The 17,815-nt window shown below is 37.7% G+C and overlaps 1 protein-coding gene across 3 annotated transcripts in view; it reads right to left on the bottom strand.

The window, feature by feature from the left end:
- LOC120523421 (potassium voltage-gated channel subfamily KQT member 1-like) overlaps positions 1 to 17,815 on the bottom strand; it is a 754,760-nt gene that overhangs the window by 625,711 nt on the left and 111,234 nt on the right. Inside the window, exon 1 of one of the 3 annotated variants that reach the window (XM_039744736.1) lies at positions 17,390 to 17,432. The exons of the other annotated variants lie outside the window; for them this stretch is intronic. Coding sequence (XP_039600670.1) covers positions 17,390 to 17,400 — 11 coding nt within the window. The 5' untranslated portion in view covers positions 17,401 to 17,432. Of the gene's footprint in view, positions 1 to 17,389; positions 17,433 to 17,815 lie in introns of those variants that run through there. 3 annotated transcript variants of the gene reach the window in all.

Here is a 17,815-nt window from a genome sequence, read left to right as displayed (position 1 = left end):
CAATGAACAAATAACATTAACTGAATACAGTGCTTGATTATATTATAAAGGTGTGAACAATGAAAGGAAACAAAAGGGCAGCTGACTCAGACAAAATCTGGGAGGCAAGAGCCTAAAACAAAACACCTCACTCCAACACTAACTGTAGAGCATATACTGTAAATATCCACTAATTTATATTTAGTACCTTTCACATTGAGAACCATCATAACCAATTAACATGACTGTTTGTTTCACAACATGTGCTGCACCAACAAGAAAACACTTGTGCCTTTGGTATAAAAAATAAATAAAATAATAATAATAATAATAATAATAATAAATTGTTAGTGCTTCTTTTCATTTGTCTTTTTCATTATTACAGAAATACTTTATTTTTTGTTTTTAAATACACTTTCTAAGTTTTATTAGGACATGTTCTAAAAAGGGCGAAGATAGCTGCTCACTGCAAAAGATAACGCTTTATATTAATGAAGTCCTGGATCACAATCCCCTTCACAAAATGGGCTATATAAAGTAAAATGGGGATTGGTCCTTTAAAACCTTCAATTTGAATGTTTCTATAGTAAATACATGCATTGTTTTACAAAGCACTTTGCTGAAGTAGTTCTTGAGCAAGTCAAACGTATTTACAGTATTTTGAAAAAACTGAGATAATCAAACCATGACTATTTCTGATGTGATACTATCCCTTATGAAAAGTTGTTACATAAAATAAAAATCTACTGCTTTGGCTCACTTTGAAAGGTGCGACCACAAATAATTGCAAGTTGCTTAAACCAATGTCACATTACGCCTTTTCTTGTCATAGGTATGTCAGGGTAGTCAGAGTATGTCAGATTTGCTGACTGCGGTTGCTGATCTCATCACCAGACAGGGTCAGATTAAATGAATTAAAACAGCTTGGCATGTCTACTTTACCAATTGGGTGCCAATCTTCCAGCGCAGTCATACTTGCCCCTTTTTGTGACAGACAATTGCGTGCTTCCTGACGGAGCCAGTGCTGTATAAAGGGTTAACAGCTACAGCGAGTTCAGCTGCAATCTAGGTCCTTTTATTTTTCCATTTTGTCATGGTATGTAAAACACAAGACATTAGCCGGATGAACTTCTCTTCCGTATTCCTCATCATTGTATTATATTCAGACAGGCATTCATTGGGTGTCAGCTTTCATGTACAAAAATTTACAACTAAAAAAAATTTTAAAATCAAATATGGACTGGTTGGGGTGAATCGCTGGACATGTCACATTACATGCTTGGATACACAGGAACCAACTGCCTCTGACTCGCTAGGATTATGTATATGAAGGTTGTCAATAAAAATAGCTGGAATAGTCACTTCATTTGGCATGCCTTTAGTGAAGCCTTTATAGTACAAAAGTTCATATAATAACATTACAGTTTGGGTGATTTGGCATTGCTAGAGTTACTTTCGTGTGTGTGTGTGTGTGTGTGAGATCACCCTTAGATGGACTAAGTCCTTGCTTGGGGTCATTTTCTGCCTTGTGCCTGATACTTGATGGGACAGGCTCTAACAGACCAATAACTCTGTTCTGGATAAGCAGGTGTAGAAAATGGATGGATGGATGGATGGATGTTTTGTTAAGAATGCAATGATATATCACAACAAAAGGCTCTACATAAAATGTATACTGATTGCTATGGCTTACATTCAGGTGTTACTTGTTGAAGCTAAGGTGGAGAACAATCAGGAAAAAAAACAGACTATAGGAGAAATCAAAAGAACAGTCATAACTCAGAGAGTTAGAAACCAAAGAGTCATAAATAAACGGAGAGGCAAGAGAAGAAAGCAAAAGTCAAAATGTAAAAAGTAAAATAAGGAAAACCAAGGGTGCTAAAGCTGGTTGTTTTTTCCTATCCATGCAAATGTTATGTTACAAATTTATATATCACTTGGATGTTGAGTAATACTAAGACTAATGCTAAAGTAGCATCGATGCCATGACATCACATGCAATATATTAAGTTCATTATGTGACCAGTAGGGGACATAGCTGTTAACACCAATATGACCGTGGCTATGAAGAATAGACAAAAAAATGACAAAGGCACCAGAAAATACAACTGCTAAAATGGAACTATGACAATATAATTAAAAATAATATCCCAATTGAATTAAATTATTGACAAATAACACAAATAATGCAAAGCCAAGAATAACCTACAAACCTTTAAACATGTGCATAAAACTACTAATAAACAAGTTATTATTTGCCTAAAAGAGGTCAAATATTAACATGAATTTGCTAAACACATAGTGATTGAACTCTAAAAAGCATTACAGTATATAAAATAATTTTACTGCATCTTATTTGATCTTTCATCATCTTCATCATCATTTTCACATTTATTTTTGATGGAACGTAATTTAGAAAGTACTGTATTAAATTGGTTACAGTGCCCTTAGTTTACTACACTATATACAATAGAAAATGCTTTGTGAAGCTGTATATGATAATGTTCTGCGTGCAATGTGCCACAATGAACAAACAGGGATTGCTCAGCAAAGCCCTAAGCACACTATGAAGGCTACTTATGAATAAAGGTGCTTTCCATAAATTCCTGGGGCGAAGTATTCACTATACATGGTGCTATATAGAACTGCACAAAGCAATACCTATCGGAGCATTTTATTCCACATATTAATTTTTAATATATTATTAAATCAATCATAAAATATTATCTGCTAAAAAATCACAGGACAACAAGCCTATGCCAGCTGCAGAGGAAGCAAGGAAGAGGGTGAAAAAAAACTCTAGTTGCAAGGCCAAACCTTAAGTCTTTATTTTATGTAACACTTTTTAGTATATTATGGCTTATACAGCTGTAGTGCTCAATAGGTGAAGCTTGCACCCAGGCAGACATGCAAGGCGTTATCAAGTGTTGCATAGTTTAAGAACAGTTTGCCCTGCTAAATGAGGTACACAAAGCTCTCATGGTTCTCAAACAAATTATGAAAGGGAAGAAAAGCGTGTCCTGAACACATCACCAAGTTGCTTTTCATTGGCTTATGGGGTAACATTGTAAAAGCATTTAGGAAAAAATTAGGAAGGAAAAGTCATCAGGGTACAAGTTCCCTACTCCATTGTCAAACAGTGATCCCTAAAGACAAGCCCAGCAAAGAATGCTTTGCACAGTGTTGGTATTTCCAGTGTGACAGAACCTTCCTATTGTTATACACGATATTGCAAGGAAAAGCACATGGATTATTTCAGCTCCTCTTTACTATTTCCAGATGGTTCAGTACCCTACATAAAATGCAGTAAGAATCACGCAAGGAAACAATAAGCCACCATGTGTAAAGCAGCTTTTCGTGCTGGACTGCCAAGGACACGGTGATCAGAACAGGGAAAAAATGATTCAGGCCTTAATTTCTACTTGCCACATAGAGCATTATGGTGTGAGTGATGTTTAAAAATAGACGTATTGTAATCAGTTTTAAGTGTCATTTCATTTTTACGTTTACTATTTTGATTTTTACTGACAAATTGTACTGAAGATAGTACAATCACAAGGTACTCAGGGACAGAATAAAAAAAAAATAGATAAGAATACCATATAACAATATATATACTAGATACTGGCAATAGAAACATACAAATATTATATATATCTGTTATATATATATATCTGTTATATATATATATCTGTATATATATATATATATATATATATATATATATATATATATATACACACATATATATATATATATATATACAGTACAGGCCAAAAGTTTGGACACACCTCCTGATTCAATGTGTTTTCTTTATTTTCATGACCATGTACAGCACTCCATCACTCTCCTTCTTGGTCAAACAGCCCTTACACAGCCTGGAGGTGTGTTTGGGGTCATTGTCCTGCTGAAAAATAAATGATCGTCCAACTAACCTGACTTCTGCACAACACAACTGCTGGTCCCAACCCCATTGATAAAGCAAGAAATTCCACTAAATAACCCTGATAAGGCACACTAATGAAGTGAAAACCATTTCAGGTGACTACCTGTTGAAGCTCATCGAGAGAATGCCAAGAGTGTGCAAAGCAGTAAACAGAGCAAAGGGTGGCTATTTTGAAGAAACTAGAATATAAAACATGTTTTCAGTTATTTCACCTTTTTTTTGTTAAGTACATAACTCCACATGTGTTCATTCATAGTTTTGATGCTTTCAGTGAGAATCTACCAATGTAAATGGTCATGAAAATAAAGAAAACACATTGAATGAGGAGGTGTGTCCAAACTTTTGGCCTGTACTGTGTGTGTATATATATATATATATATATATATATATATATATATATATATATGACATATAGGGGGTGCTGTCGTCCCCTTGAACCCTCAGACCAGACGCCAGACACCAGGTAAAAGTCCAATAATTATTTTTATTCGAACTATACAGTGCACAAAGCACCCTCCACTCCACAATATTCATAAACCAATACACAATAACAATCCACAATAAATCCTCCATTCTCCCAGACACGTTGTCACCCTGCCACCCGACTTAGCTCGCCCGTCTGGGATTTCCCAGAGTCCTTTATAGTCCATGATCCGGAAGTGCTTCTGAACCCTCAGTCCATGTGACTTCCTAGCACTTCTGGGTCAGATCAAAACTCTTTACGAACGTTTTTATGAACAGTCAAAAGACTCGACGACACGTGAAAAACCAAGAGGGGGGAACTGGAGGGGGGAACTAATGGTTTTCTCTCCTTCCATTCACAGAAAAACAACAGAATAAAAAAGCATTCCTACCTGACATAATGCTCCAATATCCACCACCATCCTGATAAAATAAGAAGACTCTTCTGGCTCCAAGAAAACACCTCACTTCCAGTGCCCTTCTGATGTCCTCAGTTCCGTCCCTTTGCTACTGACGTCATCTCCGGCCACTGCCACTTTCTACAACAGCAGCTGCAGTTAATTATACTTCCTGTATAGCCTCCATATAAGTCGGAGCAATTTTTTTGTTTGTTGTCAAATGTTTGAGTTGATTTATAACTGATTGACTCTACTGGAACCTGAAACCAGTATAGGAGGAGGCTCCCCAACACTTAACCTGTGTCTCTGTGCTTTATTACTTATCAAAATTCACAACTGTAATCGATAGGAGAGGGTGTGTATGGCTTGTGGAGTTTCCGCCGGTGGGTCGCCGTGGTTAGTTTAAGCAAACACCATTGCTCTGCCAAGGCGTTCACCAGCAATTCTTCAAGAGATGTGCCTGATGTTGCTGGGATACACTTAGCTTTATAACTATCCTGTATAGAAGTAATGATTTAAAAAAATGAAAAAATGAATGGTTACATCTCCTCCTGGTGTTAATGTTGTCTTTCCTTTTGAGCTGGTTTGAAAAATAAATATTATCTCTTAAACAAAAGTTTCTGAATTTTCAATAGCAACATACAGTATGTATCATGCTAGTATATGCTTTATTACATACTGTTCATCTGCCATATCTATATCATTTTTTTTTTAACCTTAAGAATAGATAACACTCAGGGTGACTGGTGACAGAATTGTACAGTCATAAAAACATTTATTTCTACAGTACATTTTCATATACAGGATGTAGCTCAAAGTGCTTTACAGTTACAAAAAAAAAAGAAACTAAAATGAAATTAGTTAAGAATAATAAAAAATAAACATCACAGGCTTACATAATTAGTAGAAAAGTGATTTTGTATATAATATTGTATTGTAAGTCTTTAAACATGAGTCCGATCATAAAGAATTATAAAAATTATTATTAGATAGATAGATAGATAGATAGATAGATAGATAGATAGATACTTTATTAATCCCAAGGGGAAATTCATAATCCAGCAGCAGTATGCTGATACAAAGAAACAATATTAAATTAAATAGTAATAAAAATGAAAAAAAAATTAAAATAAATGTTCGCATTTACTCCCCCGGGTGGAATTGAAGAGTTGCATAGTGTGGGGGAGGAACGATCTCCTCAGTCTGTCAGTGGAGCAGGATGGTGACAGCAGTCTGTCACTGAAGCTACTCCTCTGCCTGGAGATGACACTGTTAAGTGTTAAGTATTATAAGGTCAGATAGATAGGAAGACCAGAGAAAGAAAAAAAAACCTAGATAAGTTGGAGAAAAAATAAAATCTCTAGGAGTTCAATGCCAAAAAGTTCATTGTTTCCAAGCTTTTTCATGACAATCCAATGACAGGCCTACATGAGGCAGTTACAATATGGTCACTGATTAGGACTGGGAGTTATTGTATTGGACTGGGCGCTGTTTTGGCCACAAAGACTACAACTGCTTTGGCCAATTGATAGGACTAGATCCCATATCCATCACTATTATGGAGGCAGATTTTGTCACAGAAGTGGATGCCATTTTATTGCTGCTTAGCAGTGGACGCTGCTTTTGTCATTGTTTAAGAATAGGTGCAGTTAGTGATGGGCGGTATGACCAAAATTCTATATCACGGTGTTTTTCAAAATTATACCGGTTTCACGGTATTCAACAGTATTTTTTTCCCATGCATAAGTGGATGTTAACTACATTTTCCACTGCAACTACTGCTGTAGACTGGCTAAGAATAGCCTATTCCACTGTCATGAGAATTGTACATTGTACAAAAAAACATTTTAATATGCACACAAGTATTAATACAGGTTTGCACGGCCCTATAAAGTGAATCACACTGCATGACAGTTGCAGTCAAAATATAGAACCTTTTTATTGAACAAGTTTTGCAAACAGCTTAAACTATAATTTTGACGACATATTTTCAACCATCCAAAGAAGCATTAGTCAAATATCTAGAGGTGTTTGTCAAAGGTTGTACTGCACTGAACATGTCTTAGAAAAGGAATAAATAGTAAATATTTTTTGTAAACCAACTACACTTTCTGTTAATGTTAACAATCTCTGTCCACTGACACGTTAGCTATATGGATTGTAATGGCGTTGGTTATCTCGATCCACCGCTTGCTTTTTTTGTCATAGGCAGTACCACTAGCGTCTACAAGTGACATCTGACTTGAGTGTCTTCTAGCTTTTTCAGTTTTACCCGAGGACGTGGAGGGTGACAATCTTCATTCAATACATCCATGGTACTCCAAAGCATGTTTGCGGCTAAGGTGGTGCAGCAAATTGCTTGTGTTGCCACATCCGGCAACAATTTTAGCTCGACAGCATTTGCAGTAAATAGTTGTTTGGTCCATATCCGACCTTTTAAAACCAAAGTATCTCCAGGCAACAGACATGGCTCCTTTTTTCGGCAAAAGTTCTTCTGTGTCATCATGTTCAACTTTATCGTCTGCTACAGCTTCAGTTTCAGAATGTTCTCTGTGCACTTTCACAGCTCAAAACCTCCACTAACACATGCACTCCGTTACATGCGTGTTTAGCGGTGTAGCAGTGAAAAAGGTCCCCCCTTAAACAGTTTCCCCGCTGTACCACGTTCCGAACGTTGTTTAGGTTATTTAAACTGGTGTTGCAGTATAAGAAAAATCCATATCATAACAAGAATAAAAAACAGTTTTCAGTATGAACTGATATACCTCCCAACACTAGGTGCAGTTATTGTTTACTTAGACTTGATGCTGTTTTCTTTTGGGTTTTTTCCCCCCCACACAAGATACTGTTTTTGTTTAGAACTCAAGGTAGTTTACAACATTTCCTAGTAATGAATGTAGTTTTGATCACTTGATAGGAGTAAAATGCCACTTTTGTTATTTTTTTTAGCACTTAACATAGTTTTAGCCATTGTTTTAGGAGGCAGACCGTTTTTTTCAAGCAAACTGGAAGATATGTTCTTATAACCCAGGAATAGATGCAATTACAGCCAACTAGCTATGCTACCCATCTAAGACAAGTTGAAATCTGAGCAATAAAGTAGACCTTGACGCTAAAGTTTGCAGTACACCATGTAATGCACATGACTCAGTTATATACTGTTAAACACATTTTTGAACAGATTTTTGTACCCTACTCTCTGCTCTTGGATATAAAAGTCCAACTAAAACTATATTTTAAACTTTAAAACACTATTTGGTACAGAATTCGTAAAAGTAGTGTTAATGTTTCTGATGCGCTGTCAGAATGACAAATGCAATGCATTTTATTAATAAAAATGTTTGTAATAAGACTTTTGGAATGGCAGAAACATATCAAGCAGATGTACACAGTTAGATACACAGACACTTATCCTTTTATTAATTAAGATATTTATAAATGAATACATTCTTTGTATTTCTCAATAATTACTGTGCTTTTGTCATTTGGCAAGAGAGTGGGTGCCAGTTTGGTCACTTGCCTAGACAGGACTAAGTTTTCAGTTGGGGTGAATGAGCTTTTAGTCATTTCCCAGTAATGGATACACTTTGGTGACTTGCCAAGGCAAGGCCTACATGTAGATTTGGTAACTGCCAATAACTGCCTATACACCACACACATATGACTAGATATACCTTTGACTGCCTTTGAGAAAGCCATCCTATTTTTATTCAAACATTGCCAAATGTGGTATATGTTAAAGCTGCTAAAAACGTGTTCCTGAAAATATTTAGAAAGCTCTTTAAGTGTTTTATCCCTTCATAAATGAATGGTACAGTGCCAGCGGCTGCCTGACTCCCTCCCACGCCCTGCACTTGAAAGTGCAACCTTACAGCTTGGCTGACCTGTCACCTCTAGGTGCTACATCTTTGATTTCAGTTGTTCTGTTAATGAAGAGGCCAGCACTTAAATAAACAGTGGAACAAAGTCCAGATAGTAAAGGACACTGAAGGACATGAGAAATGAATAAACAGCATGTTTAACTCCAGCAAATAACACACACTTTTAAGTGGAATGAGCTCATTTGCTGATTTTCTGGTCCAACAAGATACAAAGCACAAGTGTAAAAATGAGAGACTGATGTGAAGTGTACATGAGCACATTAACAGACTTCTAAGGTATGTGTTCAGTGCATGAATTTACTCTGTACAAGCGAGTGTGGGTTTGTACGCGAGTGGGTCTTGTGATGGAGCAGTGCCCTAGTCAGGGTTGGTTTCTCCCTTGTCACTAATGGTGTCCGCATAGGCACTGCCTCCACACAAATCTGGATGGTGTAAGTCCATGGCAGGACTGCCTCACGTACCACATATACACATATTTATGCTTAAACAGCAGCCAGTTTACAATCAAAAATAACCCGAATATAAATATACACACAGTACATAGTGCAGCTGTCAGGTTGAATGACACTATTCGAATATATTTTAAATACATACAAAAATCCTATTTGATCTTTAGCTTTACAACATTTGTGAATTAAATCTATCCTCTCCTCTGAAAGTTTTTTCTGACCTATGCAAAGCCTCTTTAAGATCCATTCCTTTAAACTCAATATGGCAATGAGACCTTTGTCCTAATTTAAACCTCTCTTGAAACAGCATTTTTTAAAAACTTAACATTTGTATTCAGAAATTCAAATTATCAGCACACTCAGTTTTAAATTATACATAAATTATATATCACTCCTTGCAATGGCATCTCTGTGGGCATTTCTCCCAATACATTCTATACATTGTGCACCTCCAATGTCCCTGGCACATTTCTTCACATGTTCTAGATCTGCCCTTCCATTTCTCAATACTGGCCCCATGTTTCTGCTTTTCTTTGATCCATTCTGGATACAAACATTCCTTGCTCTCCTTACATACAGTATCATCTCCTATAGGACTGTTCTTTCCTCTCTTATACCTCCCTCCAGCAGAATATCTTTTCACGGGGCACACTTGCTACCAAATTATTATTGCATCTCACTGGAAAGGCTGACTCTTTATCTCTTGAATCTGTGGAATCCCATCTTTTATACACTTGGGCTTCTTGAATTATCAACCATGTGAATCAATGGCTTCTCAAAAAATACTCAGAACCAGCCCTCGGCAATACTTACATCAAGAATAAGATGACCTCATAGCATATTCCAGATATACAGATCACAAAACTCTGCTCTCACAGGGTTTTTTGTGGGTTGTTTTTCTTTTGATTTGGGAATTTTACTGACCTAAAATTGTTTATGTAACTTTGTATGTTCTGCTTTTTCACCTTTGTTAATAAAATTGATTTTTACAAAATCATATTTGCAATGTAAAAGAATGGTTGTTTGTTTGATAACCCACTAGCAATACACCTATTGGTCACATACTGTTATGTAATACATTCATTAAGGCTTCTTTTAGTCTTCGTAACACACAGTGATTATTCTTGTCTGAGCAGTGTAGCATATTAAGAGCTTATGATATGCTGGTAAAACTACTTGTGAATGTAACAGTTTCATTTGGTCTTACTAAGCATTAATTATGGCTTTACAAGCCTTATACTGAATTATGAAATACTAAGAAGCATATAATCACCCACTTAAGCTACCAAAGGGAAGGAGGTTACTTTTTTTTCCGCATTAGAGATAAATAACCAGTTTACCTTAGTGTTATTAAGAGTAAAATAATGAATTGGTAAGGTTGTGCTACATACTGTGCAGTGACAGTATGTGACTTGTAGATGCATTAGATGTAGTAGGTACCTAATATCAAGTGTTTGTTTTACCTCTACATTAGTGTAAGGCATTACTCCAGACATGACATGGAGTGTTAAAGTATATGACAGGTTCCATTTGCACATCAACTTTCCAGATCTATTCAGTCTATGACTATTCATATTTTTTGAATGCTTAGCTTGCATCACTATTAGTAAAAAGTACATGAATATGCTTTTTAAACTTCTCTGCTCTTGGATATAAAAGTCCTGCTAAAACATATTTTAAACACTTGCCTACAGCCAATAATGTACTGCATTGTTCTGCTTCTGATCCATTGCTAAACCTGAGACACCCAGCTTATTATTGCTTTATGATTGAATTGTTAAGTATTGATTGCAACAAACAAAGGTTGGATTTTATCCTCCCAAAGTTGCTCAAAAATAACTTTGATATTTCAGTTTTTTTTCTTTCATTGCTACAATTGCTTTAAAATCACCATTCTAAAGAGCCTTGTCAGAGTTAGCAATGCATTTTCAAAAGAGGTCTTCATCACAGTTGACAGCAGACTTGACAGACAATGCCTAAAGCAATAAAGCATAATTAAAAAAAAACTATAAATTACTTGTATGACATCTTCTGTAACTGTAAAGAGGGTAAAAAAAAGAATTTTGTTTAGTTTAGTTGCAGCACTCAGCTGGCACTCTGGCACTCTGCAAAGTATCAGGTTGGATCCCTGTCATCCACCAGTTGTGATGTTGCTGTTTTTTGTTTTTTTTGGTGTTGCAGACGATGTTATCCTGTTTGCTTCATCAGGCCATGATCTTCAGCTCTCTCTGGATCGGTTCGCAGCTGAGTGTGAAGCGGCTGGGATGGGAATCAGCACCTCCAAATCCGAGACTGTGGTCCTCAGCTGGAATAGGGTGGAGTGCCCTCTTAGGGTTGGGAGCGAGATCTGGCCCCAAGTGGAGGAAGTTCAAGTATCTCAGGGTCTTGTTCATGAGTGAGGGAAGAATGGAGCGTGAGATCGATAGGCAGATCAGTGCGGCATCCGGGGTGTGTCGTGGTGAAAAAGGAGCTGAGCCGTAAGGCAAAGCTCTCAATTTACCAGTCGATCTACATTCCTACCCTCACCTATGGTCATGAGCTATGGGTAGTGACTGAAAGAACGAGATTGCAAATACAAGCGGCTGAAATGAGTTTCCTCCGCAGGGTGTCTGGGCTTTCCCTTAAAGATAGGGTGAGGAGCTCAGTCATCCAGGAGGGGCTCAGAGTAGAGCCGCTGCTCCTCCACAGCGACAGGATTCAAATGAGGTGGCTCGGGCATCTGATCAGAATGCCTCCTGGACGTCTCTCTGGTGAGGTATTCCGGGCACGTCTAACCAGGAGGAGGCCCCGGGGAAGACCCAGGACACATTGGAGGGACCATGTCTCCCGGCTGACCTTGGAACACCTCTGGATTTCCCAGGAAGAACAAGAAGAAGTGGCTGGGGAGAGGGAAGTCTGGGCATCTTTGCTCAAGCTGCTGCCCCCGCGACCCGATCTCGGATAAGCGGAAGAGGATGGATGGATGGAAATAGAAATGACTAATGATCATTTGCTTTTTTTGTCAGTGACTTCACAGTATCAACAAGATATTCAATGAGGGCTAATGAGCCAGAGAAGCACCATCCCCTTCTGGTCCAGGTGGTATAATAATGGAAAATCCTCGGTAGGTGGCGTTGCATTTTGGACTAAAGTAACCAAGAGACCGGCACTCTCCCAAACCCTGACCTGTTAATTCTGAAACACCACACAAACACAAACACTGAGCCAAATGCGTGAAATGTTATGTTCTAGTGCCATCATGCACCTAATTCTTTCATTTATATTTTTGTTTCCAACATTAAAAATGGAGTGGCCCATTTTGTACTACATCTTATTTTGGGACTCATTCCAATTCTGTTACTCGGACCACAATATATACACTAGTTAGGCCTTCCACATGCATAATGTGTGCTTATTCGAGAACTGTGTATTGCAGAGGAGTCAGATAATTGAAAAGATTTACCCAGGATGGGGACGGGGACCTTCCCCTACATGCTGCCCCATTGGGCTCCTATTTAAAAGGTAATGGCAGTACATTTCTTTAAGCCACCAATGGCTTTAAGTTATGGGATTAACTAAATATGATTTGATTTGTCTAAGACATGGGGATTCCTCCAATGTACCGTTGAATTAGTGAATTCCGATATCAGGATATGCTTATTTAAACAAACTCTTTAAAGCGGTTTTGTAACAACATGCTTTAAAAAACTTGTTAATTAGAGAATTGCTCTGTTAGGTTTGTAACTTTTGCTACTGCAAGATTTATATTTACATCATTACCTAGTCAGGGCTCCAGACAGAAAAAAAAATTTGGGAGCCATTGGCTCCTAAACCCAAAATATTTAGGAGCCAAATGCTTTTTTTGGGAGCCATAATCTCTACCGCATGCCAAATGTGAAATAAACAAATAATATTTACTTGTATTGTTTGTTTGTTTCTTTGGTCTACCTCACACTACCTTTCCTTTCTCCTATATGAGCTATTTGACCTGCCTACTAGTGTCCTCTGCAAGGTCTTATAGATAATAATAACAGAAGAATAAATGACACATAAATGTGAACAGTGCAAATGTTTACTAATAAGCAATACTTCAAGTCCAGATTCTTATACACAACATGAGTAAGGAACACTACAAATACAAACACTGAAAATGTCTTACACATAATACCACAAGAATTAACACAATAACAAACATTATAAACAATCATTTCTGAAATAATCATTTTGCAATGAGTGTACAAATATAAAGAAATTAATTACTCTTCAAGTTCACTGTCACTAAGCGTTACAATGTCAGCATAATTTTTGCTGGCTGACAACCAGTGCTTTACACTGGGCTCTGGGTCTAAAAGTTCAAGTGTAGGGCCCTCTGTACTGATCCTTACCAAGTCTTCCAGTGTTTCTACACTTAGGGAGTTGTACACTTTTGATTTTATTCTGTTTTGTGCTGAAACTCCTCACTTGCACTAAGCTGCAGATATCAGAAGCACCAGCATTATTTCGAATTATTTATAAGTGAAGCAGATTTTTAAAATCTGTACAGAACGGCTCCTTGCTCAGCATTACTGTCCATAGGCCACCGTAAGTCTTATCCATAAACTGACCCTTCACTAATATTTTCAACATTAGGCATTCCTTGCGCACAGCTGTGACATCGCAGCCATTGTTTGATAAGAGCTCCCTGTACCATTTAACAAATGTGTCTATCTCACACTTGCCATAGCTATCAATGTCCTCTGGACATGCATCATGACAAAACACTGAAAATGACTTGATGATTTCTGATCCCTTTGAATGTCCGTGCTGTGTAACACTTGACATCATGTTTGCAAACCTGATCTCCAATTCTTTAACAGTAATGTCAACTGTTTTTTCAATTGCGGCCTTTAGATTACTTCTGAATGTGGCCTGATTTTGGGGGCCTTTCAATTTAACATTTTGGAAGGTTATGACTGTGTGGCTACTGGCAGCCCTCTCATTCCTGCTTGTTGATGGCCCTTCCTGTTGCACTGAACCTTCAGGCTGAGAACCTATGTGCTGTAAGAATTCCTGCAACTTCCCTTCTCTCAAACCATTTTCCTTCAATCCTTTAATTGTTACCACACAGCCCACAATTGCAGCAACTGCCTGAGGAAGTATATAAGAATTTTTTTTGAAGTGTAAGGCTCAGCTTTGAGACCTCTGAAAAAAGGTCATGTAAAATGTGACAAAAGGCAATAAAAGACAGGCTTTCCATTTACTGAACAATGTGTTTGGCTCTTCTCTTTATGTCTATGTTTTTGGACATGACGGCCAGGTGCTCCATATGATGATGCACAGCAATGCACTACCCCTGACCTGTTGCATAGTTTGAATGGAGAAAAACTGAGAGTGCCCTGTAAATGTGTGGCAACCAGCGCTGATTTTTTACTGCTGATGGGTTTCGTACTCTGCATCCTAACTCTGCTCCTATAGCCTTCAGCTCCTGCTTGCTTTTGGGACTGAAATGATACGTTTTCCACACTAGTTGTAGAAGGTCATAAACTTTTTCAATCTTTGGCACTGACCTTTGTGTGTTAAGCATTGCCAGTTCCAGCCGATGGGGTAGCCAGTGGAAAGGCAGAGCATGTTCACCTATCTCTTTTCTGAAAAGTGCCCCTATTCCCCCTGTTGCACCTGTGTTCACGCTTGCACCATCTGCTCCAAAAGCACTCATTTTATGTACCCACCAATTTGGGTTGGTTGGGTCAGCATTCTGAAGCAGAATTAATTCTGTTTTACCTACAATTTCTTGTTCGGCTTGTGCACAAAAACTGCAATACATCTTTGCCTTGTCATACCGTAACCAAGCGATGTCCTTTAACACTAGAATTACCAGAGCCTACGAAAAAACTCGTAATTCCGTCCCACCTTAAACTGCTTCTTAAATCCCTTCACACCTCTCCGCCAGCGTCCTTTGTTCTCTAAATGTGCTGATAAAGAGAAGCTAGGAGCAGCCGGCTATTCCATCCCCCCACCAATTTAGAACGTGCACGAACTTCTCTCAGCTCATGCCTTGATTGAGTATCTGGGAGTGAAGTGGAGTTTTAGAGTGGAAATAATAGATCGTTATTTGGAACACACGCATTTCATGTCTGTTCCGTTTCTACAGTAATCTGTGTAAACACATTGTTAAAACAGAAACGTTTTTTATATTCTACTAGTGGATGACAAAATGTAGGCATAAACTATATAATGTATGAAGCCTGAAGTCCAAATATCAAAGAAACATTTTCACAAAAGATACAAATCTAACACAATAATTGCGCTTTTATTCAAAAATATAACTGCAGAAACAAAAAGCCGCCTTAACATGCGACATTGACACCCGTTTATTGTAACTGCCTCCGTGGTGCAATAGAATCAGTTCCCGCCTGGGAATCAAAAAGTCGCGAGTTCGATCCTCCACCACTCTGTTTTGAGAAGTAAGCTCCTAGCTTCTCTTTATCAGCACATTTAGAGGACAAAGGATGCTGGCGGAGAGGTGTGAAGGGATTTAAGAAGCGATTTAAGGTGGGACGGAATTACGAGTTTTTTCGTAGGCTCTCGTAATTCTAGTGTTAACCAAGCCGCTTTAAACTGTCTTCCAGGCATCAGAGCCGTGGGCGCAGAAGACTTTGCTAACGGGACGGAGTTGTCATCCTTTAATAACCGTACATTTCCGGACGCCTGTGCCTGTACCTCAGATAACCCACTGACTGAATTATCTTCGGTTCGTTCAGAAGTAGACAAGGCAGGATTTGGACGAGTGGGCATTGAGAAAAAGTCTGAAATTTTTTGTTTGGCCATTTTGCGTGTTACATGGAAACTTAGAACATTTCGTGTGTTATGTGGAAAGTTAGGATGGAATTCGAGGAGTAGTCATGGCCCGATTCTCTTCTATTTCAGATCCCTATCCGCAGCAGTTAGCGAGATGACGGTTGAAGCAGAGTGGGCGTGTCAGATGATGCCTCGCTTCGGTTTGGCTTGAATGACATAATAGTGCAATAGGAAAGGCAGATGCGGGCTGAGAGTGTTCGCACATAATTAAAAGCCGTTTCTGCTGCTTTAAATTTAAAACTTTTCTTAGATTGAGAGAGAGAGTCGCCAACGGAGAATGGAATGAAAAAACTAGTTGCAAAATAAAAAATCAAGTCGCATTGGCGACCATTTTAGTCGCCATCTGGAGCCCTGCTAGTTAAAAAACTTACCAAAAAGTAATATTTAATGGATGACTCAACTGAATTAAAATTTCAAATGTCACAAACTCCTGGGTCTTTAACTGTTCAAATCTGTCCTTTTTTTTTGTTCCAACATCAAGGCTTATGTATGAAATCAGACTTGTCATTTTTACATTAATCCACTATTCAAGAACTCTTTTTAAAAAAAGTCTTGGCTGTTCTGTTTTCAGACCATCCTACACAAGTGATCAAATGTTATTAATGCTTAACATGCGCACAAATTCAGAATTCGAAAATTAATGGACTCTTGTTTGTTGTAGTCATTTAACTGTAACGGAGGGACTGCATTACATTCGCCAACATACCATTCAAACATATGATATACTGTATGCATTTTCATTATGTTTCTCACATGTTAGAAGCTATGCTTATAAACATCAGTTTGCCTTCAAAAACCAAAAAATTGACACAAATTCAGAGCTCATGTTTAGCAAGGTGTTTTGCCTGCATTGCTCCATATGTGCGTTACTAGAGAGATGTGCTTTGTTCTTTGAATCACTGAAACACTTATACATTTTATTTTGGTATTAACAAATAAAGCAGCTTATTTCATCACCGATGTACACAAGTCAAACAATCAATTCATTTGAAATTTGTCTCAATATTTACTTGCTACAACAGTTGTTAACACTGCCAAGAGTACATTTTCCTCCTATATTTACAGTACTGTGTGTGATTATGTGTGCATGCAATGGTTAACAAAATGGATGGAAGCTCAAACAGACAATTGTAGATTCCCAGTCATAGAACAAATGTAAAGTATCCGTTACTGTATGAGGACGGTGTAGAACATGATATGAAATATCAAAATCTAGTCATCTAAAAGTTAAACTCGCATCTCCGTAATGGGGATAAAATTGGCAATAATTCTCCCGTGTGTGTTTTTGCTTCATTTTTAAAATGTGGGCATGATTCTAGCAATCACACACTGAAGTTCTCCTGTCTCAAACACAAAGCTTTACTAGATATGATTTCTGCCTTCTTCTTGTTCTTCTTGACATATGTTAATGCAGTGTAGTAGCACTTTGAGCCATTTTCACGGGTAGTTTTTACTTACACTTTTATCATGTATTATTATGCCTTCTGAAGTAATATGTCCACGCACAGCGACTCATTAGCGCAGTGTCAACTTTCACTCTGTACCACTGATACTGTAAAAAAAAAAAAAAGCCATCACCATGTTGTCTGAATTTTGGTACTGACTTGATACCAAAGCATCGGTTTTTGTGACATCCTTAATACCCACACACGTGAACACACACACACAAACATTTAGTGTGGCTTTATATACATTTGGCAAACTTCTCATATTCTTAAATATGATATATTCATATATTCAAACAGTCATATGAAAAAGTCTGGGAACCCCTCTTAATTCTTTCGATTTTTGTTCTTCATTGGCTGAGCTTTCAAAGTAGCAACTTCCTTTTAACATATGACATGCCTTATGTCAGCAGTGACATTAAGTTTATTTGATTAACAG

This window comes from Polypterus senegalus, chromosome 1 (assembly GCF_016835505.1).
Source record: "Polypterus senegalus isolate Bchr_013 chromosome 1, ASM1683550v1, whole genome shotgun sequence".
Classification (NCBI taxonomy): Eukaryota; Metazoa; Chordata; class Cladistia; order Polypteriformes; family Polypteridae; genus Polypterus; species Polypterus senegalus.
This window is presented reverse-complemented; position numbering and strand designations above follow the sequence as displayed.